We start from the raw sequence: 8,331 nt of genomic DNA on the forward strand, positions 1-8,331 counted from the left end.
GAGGCGATCAAACTTGAGGATGAGGCTGAAATGCTGAGGACGGCAAGGCTGAAAGATGGAAAGGATTTGAATTATCAATAACATTAGTGTGATTTCATGAATTAGCCAACTCCTTATCTATCTTCCCCTCAGGCTTCTTGGTATATGAGATGACAAATTCCTGACTGTTTAAGCAAGTTGAGTTGAAGTTTTCTGTTATTTAAGAAAAAATATCCCACAACCATATGTGATGTGACAATATTTCATTTAAAAAATCTGTAAGTGCTGAAGAAGTTAACAGGCATCCACCAAGGACCCAGGGATGAAAGAAACCACCCTTCTGTAGCCAACAGTGGTGTTCAGAACCATGGAGAGTGGACAGGGGTCCTGCCTTCTCAGCGCTGTGGACTAGCTCTTCTTAATGGGGGTTTCCACCAGCAAATCCCTTTCTCCGGATCATTAGTCAGAAAATGGCATGGGAACTTTTAGGATCAGAGTCTCCATTGCTACTGGCTTATCAGCTAGTCCAGTTTGGATCTGAACTTGAGCTGGTTTCTACACACAATAATAAAGCTAATTTGTCTTTAAAGTCAGAGTTGGAGGGACTTCCCTGGCCGTCCAGTGGTTGAGAATCCGTCCTGCAATGCAGGGGATGCCAGTTCGATCCCTGGTGGGGGAAATAAGATCCCACATGCCGAGGGACAACTAAGCCCACGTGCTGCAACTACTGAGCCCACGTGCTCTAGAGCCCGTGCACCACAACTAGAGAGAAGCCCATGTGCTGCAACTAGAGAGAAGCCCGCATGCCGCAATGAAAGATCTCACGTGTCACTACTGAGACCCTATGCAGCCAAAAAATAAATAAATAATAAAGTCAGAGTTGGAGATAAGAACTTAGGACGTGTTATACTGCCTTATCATTCCAAATACCTTCTTCCTTTCCAAAGTGAGGAATCCATTTCTTGCGGAAAATTATTAATCTCTGCCTAATTGACCTCAGGCTTGGCTATGTCACTTGTTTGGGCCAATGAAATGGGGATGGAAGTGGTGTGTATCATTTCTGAGCAGAAGTTCTAAGAGCCAGTGCATAGTACACCATGTACTCTTTTTTTTGTTTTGTTTTGTTGGCTGAGCCACAAGGCTTGTGGGATCTTATTTCCCCAACCAAGTATTGAACCTGGGCCCCAGCAGTGAAAGCGCCGTGTCCAAACCAGGGGATTCCCTCCATCATGTACTCTTACCTCTCTACTCTTAAGACCAGAAATGTCCCAGGTACAACTGCACCTTCATCCTGAATCCTGGTGAGGAGCTGAGAGTCAGCCTACTCAAGATGGTTGTGTTGCGGACTTCCCCCATGGCTCAGTGGTTAAGAATCCACCTGCCAATGCAGGAGACATGGGTTCAAGCCCTGGTCCAGGAAGATCCCACATGCCACAGGGCAACTAAGCCTGTGCGCCGCAACTACTGAGCCTGTGCTCTAGAGCCCGCAAACCACAACTACCGAGCCCACGCGCCACAACTACTAAAGCCGGCATGCCTAGAGCCTGTGCTCCACAACAAGAGAAGCCACCACAATGAGAAGTCCGTGCACCACGATGAAGAGTAGCCCCCACTTGCCACAACTAGAGAAAGCCCGCACGCAGCAACAAAGACCCAATGCAAGCAAAAATGTAATTAATTAATTAATTAATTAATTAATTTTTAAAAGATGGTTGTGTTGCATAAGTGAGCAATAAACCTTTGTTGTTATAAGCCACTGTAATTTGAGGGTCATTTGATACTAAAGCATAACCCAGCCTAAGCAGACTGATACAAAAGTAGTCAGCGAGAAGGTAGTTGGTGAATCCATGAGGATATGTGAGATGACCCTAGAGAGAGTATAAAGACAGAAGAGAAATGAGAGTCCAGGATAGGACCCTGAGACACTCCAGTATTCAAGAGGTGGGAAGAAGAAAGAGAACCAGAAAATATAACTGAGAAGAACCAGACAGAAATTGAAGGAAGACAAAGAGAGGGTGGTATCACTATGGTCAAAGTAGGAGAGAGTTACAAGAAGGAGTTAGTGAGGAATGGGTTGGATGCTACTGAGAGGTCTTCTAGGGTGAGAACTGGAGAAGCAATTTCAGGATTTAGCTATAAGAAATTGTTGTTGTGGAGTGGAGTTCTGGGAACAGAAGCCAACTGTAAGGGCTATGGAGCCTGGATTAGGTAAGGAAATGGAGCCAGTGGAAAAGAGAGATGGAGAAATAGTTGAAGAGAAGAGGACAGATTAAGAAAGGGGTTTTATAAAAGGGGAGACCACTGATGGGCAGGCATTTGTAGAAAGGAAGTTTTGAAAAATGGAGGATAAGAGAAGGATAATTTATGGAGGAACTACATGAGAGGGGCCAGGATCAGGCACTGGCCCCTCTCATGTCATTAAGAGAAAGGCAGCTCATTGATCTTGACAGGAGAGCAAAAGGACGGTGGAGACAGGTAGGAGAGTGGTATAGATGATGTGGAATTTCTACCTGGTAGCTTCTGTGAGGGAGAGGGCAAAGTAATCCATTTGGAGAGAGAGAGGACATGATGAAGTAGTGGATAAGAGGAAGCAGAGAAGATTTGAAAGAGCTGGAGTGAAACTTTCAAGAAACAGAGGTAAGAAATAGTAATGTCATAGAGACAGGAGTAGGCAGAAGAGCATGCTTCCCCAGATTGCAGCCCCAGATTATTCATCTTCTTGCCCATGGATACTGAATACAAGGACTCTTTGCAGCTTTGTATCAATGACAGTCTTGGGGATGGCAGAGGCAAAACAATCCCATGCAGCCAGAATATTTCAACTCTGAGGGAAACTCACCTTTCATTTCCATGTGTATCCTTAAGGATGCTTTTGGCTGCAAGTGACAGTAAGTTTTAACTCAACTGGCTTAAAAAATAATGTGAACTTGTTATCTCACACAAAGTAAGGTAATGAATACAGACACAAAAATCCTTAACAATATATTGGCATATAGAATTCAGCAATAGATCAAAAAAATTATACACCATGACCTAAAGGATTCATTCCAAAGTTGCAAGATTGGTTCAACTTTTTTTTGTGTGTGTGGTACGCGGGCCTCTCACTGTTGTGGCCTTTCCTGTTGCGGAGCACAGGCTCCGGACGCATAGGTTCAGCAGCCATGGCTCATGGGCCTAGCCGCTCTGCGACATGTGGGATCCTCCCGGACCGGGGCACGAACCCGCGTCCCCTTCATCGGCTGGCGGAGTCTCAACTACTGCGCCATCAGGGAAGCCTGGTTGGTTCAATATTTGAAAACCAATCAATACAATCCACCAAGACAGGCTAAAGAAAAAAAATCACATGATCATATCAATCAATGAAGAAAAGACATTTGCCAAATTTCAACATCCATTCATGATTTTTTTTTTTATTGGGTTGCATCAGGTCTTAGTTGTGGCATGTGGGATCTTTCATTGCAGCACACGGGCTCTTTGTTGCAGTGCGCAGGCTTCTCTCTAGTTGTGGCACGCAGACTCCAGAGCACACAGGCTTCTCTAGTTGTGGCGCACAGGCTCCAGAGTTCACAAGCTCAGTAGTTGCAGCACACAGGCTCTCTAGTTCTGGCACACAGGCTCAGTAGTTGCGGCACACGGACTCTCTAGTTGTGGCGCACAGGCTCTAGAGTACGTGGGCTCAGTAGTTGTGGCACACGGGCTTAGTTGCCCTGTGGCCTGTGGGATCTTAGTTCCCTGATCGGGGATCGAACCCATGTCCCCTGCATTGAAAGGCAGATTTTTAACCACTGGACCACCAGGGAAGTCCTCAATTATGATTTTTTAAAACTCTGAGAAAAATAGGAATGGAAAGGAACTTCCTCAACTTGAAAAAGAGCATCTACAAAAAACCTACAGCTGACATTTACACTTAATGGTGAAACTGAATGTTTTCCCCCTAAGATCAGGAAGAAGGCAAAGATGCCCTCTTTCACCCTTCTTATTCAACATAGTACTACAGTTCTATCCAGTGCAATAAGGCAAGAAAAGGAAATAAAAGACATACAGGGCTTCCCTGGTGGCGCAGTGGTTGAGAGTCTGCCTGCCGATGCAGGGGACGCGGGTTCGTGCCCCAGTCCGGGAGGATTCCACATGCCGCAGAGCAGCTGGGCCTGTGAGCCATGGCCGCTGGGCCTGCGCGTCTGGAGCCTGTGCTCCGCAACAGGAGAGGCCACAACAGTGAGAGGCCCGCGTACCACACACACAAAAAAAACCATACAGATCAGACAAGAAAATTAGTTGCAGTCAACACCATTGTCTACATAGAATAATGCCCACAGTGGAACTTAAATTTCTGGTGACAACTCTCTCTGTGAAATTTCTCCCAGCATATCGCCACCCTGCCAATAGTCATCCCAGGTTTAGAACCACAGGAGGTTGGGGTGAATGTAACACAAACACAATTTTAACACATATCCTTAGAAATACTAACAGTTATAGACCATAGGTCCATGATAAAGCCATGGTCCCGCTGATCTGACCCAGACACAGCCTCCTCTAGACATCTTATTACTTAATGTAATGATAGCTTGTGATGCAATGAAATCTCCCATTGTTGTGGCTGAAAACATCCTCAGTGATTCTTTCACTCCTCATTCATTTATTCTTTCATAGTCTCTTCATCTCTCACTTCGCCTTCCCACTGTAATACACACACACTCAGGGCCACAGTCACATACGCAGCTGTGCAGTCACTTATACAGTCACATATAAACAAGGTCAATGTCATAGACAAATTGTTTATTTTCACACATTTTACAAAAAGTACAAGAATAAATATCTTTTAGGGGCTTCAAAAATAAATAGGGATCTGGAAGCAATAATCCAGTGGAGGTAGTTTGTGCATAAATAATATCTAAGATGCTGAGACAGGGCTTCCCTGGTGGCACAGTGGTTAAGAATCCACCTGCCAATGCAGGGGACACGGCTTAGGGCGCTGGTCCGGGAAGATCCCACATGCCGTGGAACAACTAAGCCCGTGCGCTACTACTACTGAGCCTGCGCTCTAGAGCCCGTGAGCCACAATTACTGAAGCCCACACGCCTAGAGCCGGTGATCCGCAACAAGAGAAGCCACCGCAATGAGAAGCCCACGCACAACAATGAAGAGTAGCCCGTGCTTGCTGCAACTGGAGAAAGCCCGTGCACAGCAACAAAGACCCAATGCACCTAGAAATAAATTAATTAATTAAATTAAAAAAAAAAAAGATGCTGAGACAGGTGGGTCTCCGGGTTCAGAAACACTGGTCTCCACTGGCAACACATTTCAGGTCCTGGGTGAGGAGGCGGAAGAGGTTGAACACGACAGAGGCTTCAAGGCAGTCCCGGGACTCCTGGGGGCAGAGGGGGAATGGCTCAGTAGCTCCCACGTCTGGGCTCCCACCTGAGCCCAGCCATCGGTTTCCCCTCCCCGGTCACTCACCTTCTTCGGGGCCTCCTGGAGTCGGTGTAGCCAGTGCTGGAGGCGGCCCCGGGGCCTGGGGCCTGCTGTGGGCCGAGCTGGGACCTGTGGGCAGAGGAGGGTGGTGTTGAGGGTGTGAGGCAGGGCCTGGGACAGAGGGGGACGTACAGGTGGCCAGAGCCCAGACAAGGCCCGGGTGCCCCGAGTGCTCACACAGGCCTGGAGCTTGGAGTGGATGTGGTGCAGCGTGTGAAGGGGCTGGTCCAGGATGTGATCCAGGGATGAGTTAGCCGTGGCCTCCAGGACATTCAGTGTCAGGGCCAGCTCCGCCTCCAAGGCCACGGGGCGCTCCCACACCTGAGGAGGAGACAGAAGACAGGTGAGAGTTGCACGTGAGAGAGAACAGGCGAGGAGGCACAGGTGAGGGGGACAGAGGAAGGGACAGTGGAAGGTGAAAGTCGGGGTCAGGTGAGAGCCGATGTGGTTGGCTGAGGGGAAGGGGTCAGGGGCCGGGTGGGGGGGGGCAGGGAGAGAAGGACGTGAGGGAAGGAGGAGGTGAGGGGCCACCTGCAGAGCCGGAGCGGGGCGGGCAGGTGAGGGCAGGCGGGCCTGACTCTCCCGCCCTACTCACCTGCAGCTGCCTCAGGTCCCGGGTCCTGGGGAAGAGGCGGGAGCTGCAGTTCCAGTCCTTCTGCAAGAGCGACTCTTCCTAGAGAGCAAGGGCAAGGTCAGCCCCCAGGGGGAGGGGCAGAGGGAGGAGCCCAGGGAGGCTGGAGGAGGGCCAGCAACAGGAAGGGAGGTTAGCTTCCACAAGGACCGCAGAGGCACGTCCACCGCAGGAGGACAGGAGATCGCCCACCGCGGGGAGGGTGGAGGTCAGCCCAGTGTGGGGAGGGCAGGCCCACCTTCAGCCCAGGTAGCCCGGGAGCGCACAGAGGGAGGGGTGGAGGGTCGCCCACTGCAGGAGGGGTCGGGGGAGACTCACAAAGGCATCCTTGGCCGTCTTGAAGGCCTGCAGCTCTTGTGGGGACAGAGACTTGAACTGGGCCATGTGGCAGCCCCTTGCACCTGGGAGGGCCCCGAGGGGTGAGGACACGGGAACTGCTCCTGTCCTGCTCGGGGCCACGGTCATCAGCATCAGCACCAGCGTGCAGCCGGGGGCCACGTCTGTGTTAGGGAAGGACAGCAAGATGAGGGGAGGGAGGGCGTCAGGGGGTGAGGGCGGGGGCTCTGGGGAGTGAGGGTCCCGGACAAGGATGTAGGGACTGACCCAGCTTCATTCCTGCACTCTGGTCTCTGTCAGCAGATGGGGGATCAAGTGTCCTCTCTGAGGCCGCCGCCTGGGGTCTCTCGGTCTCGTCTGGCGTCTCTGACTTCAGCCTCCTGTTCTGGATCTCAGCTCCTTGCTCTGTCCTTGTCTCTGAACTTCCAGCTCCGTTTGAGGTGTGATTCCTGCCTGAGCTCCATGGCGCAGCTTTTAGCCTGTGCAGCTGGGCAATCCCAGCTGATGTAGGAAAAGTGAAAACACAGCTAGAGGCTGACACTAGCACCAGAGGAGGTGAGGGCTGGGAAAGCCCAGAGCAGGGCGGGGCCTGTGAGCCATGTGAGCCGCAGAGGGAAAAAGAAACTGACATCGATTCATGTCCCATTTCACCTCCGAGAAAGTGAGTAAGGAAGTCAAAATCAGGGCTGGGGCAGCTTCAGCCCCACACGGCGGGTCCCCTGCGCCGGTGCCCAGGCTGATCTAGGACTGGGGTGGGAGGGGACAGAGGCCCCAGTACAGGGAGTAGAGGGAAAAGGCACCTGTCGGAGGTGCTGCCCTGAAGAACCTGGAACTTCCAAGAGGGGGGCTGTTTAGGAGGTGGCAGAAGGTCCAGGGCTGCTGCTGCGGGTGGGAGAGAGAGTGAGAAAGGCAAAACCTCGTGAATTCAGAGAGGACACCAGCTGCTCCCCACCCTTCCCCACCTGGTACCCACAGAGACAGCATGGGGGAGGTCGGGAGCCTGCACCGACCTGCTCTCTGACTGTCAGGTGCAGAAGGACCCAGGAATAAGAGGATGTGCTACGAAATTGAGCTGTGACCAGTATTTCAGGGAAATCAGGTGGGGTTGAGAAAAACGCCTTGAATCACCAAGTACCTATTTGCCCTCCCACCCCCACTTTGGGTCCGACCCTGTTCAAGGTACCAGGAAGAGAGCATTGAAAAAAGAAAAGGCACGAAACAATCCTTCATGGGGCTTTTTACTAGAGAGAGGTACCAGATAGTACCTCTCTGGGACACGGGGATTAGGCATGTGGTATGTATTAGGTTAGGTAAAGTCAGATCATGGAAAATGAAAGAAATGAAGCAGGGACGAGAGCAGAGTGCGAGAGGAAGTCTGTATTAAATAAGGTAATGAAATGACATTTGAGGGAAGACCTAAAGGAAGTGAGGGAGGGAGCTCTGTGGAGATCTGAGGGGGAGCCTTCCAGGAAAAGGGAACAGTCGGTGAAAAAGGAAAACAGAGACACCCCCTCCTTCTGTGAGCCTGTATATGTCTCACCCTGTTCGCGGAGGCTCTGCCACAATGTGGTTTGTTTTCTTTGTTGTTGTTGTTGTTGTTGTTTTTGGTCGTGTCGCTTGCAGGATCTCAGTTCCCCGACCAGGGATTGAACGGGGCACTCAGCAGTGAAAGCGCAGCGTCCTGACCACTCGAATGGCAGGGAATTCCCTCACAGTGTGCTACTGAAGACTCATGGTAGCACCAAGGACATCCTGTGCTTTGCCTACATTTCAAAGACAGAGGAAACTGCAGGGACTCAAAGGGGTTAAGAGGCTTGTCCAAGGTCATACAGCAAATAAGTGGTGAGGGCAGGATATTAACTGAGTTCTGTCTGACACCAGAGAGTAACCACTGCACTCAACAGCTCCAGTGT

The 8,331-nt window shown here is 50.7% G+C and overlaps 1 protein-coding gene across 1 annotated transcript; it reads right to left on the reverse strand.

Moving 5' to 3' along the window:
* Positions 1-5,092: 5,092 nt before the first annotated feature.
* LOC308605755 (interferon lambda-3-like) lies at positions 5,093-6,695 on the reverse strand (the record flags this gene model as incomplete). Its single annotated transcript, XM_081216034.1, has 6 exons — positions 5,093-5,347; positions 5,437-5,520; positions 5,629-5,772; positions 6,047-6,124; positions 6,401-6,582; positions 6,686-6,695. 6 exons carry the CDS (start codon positions 6,693-6,695, stop codon positions 5,249-5,251), a joined length of 597 nt encoding a protein of 198 aa, XP_081072160.1. The 3' UTR covers positions 5,093-5,248.
* Between the last annotated feature and the right edge of the window lie 1,636 nt (positions 6,696-8,331).

This window comes from Mesoplodon bidens, assembly GCF_964165515.1.
Source record: "Mesoplodon bidens genome assembly, chromosome: 18".
Classification (NCBI taxonomy): Eukaryota; Metazoa; Chordata; class Mammalia; order Artiodactyla; family Ziphiidae; genus Mesoplodon; species Mesoplodon bidens.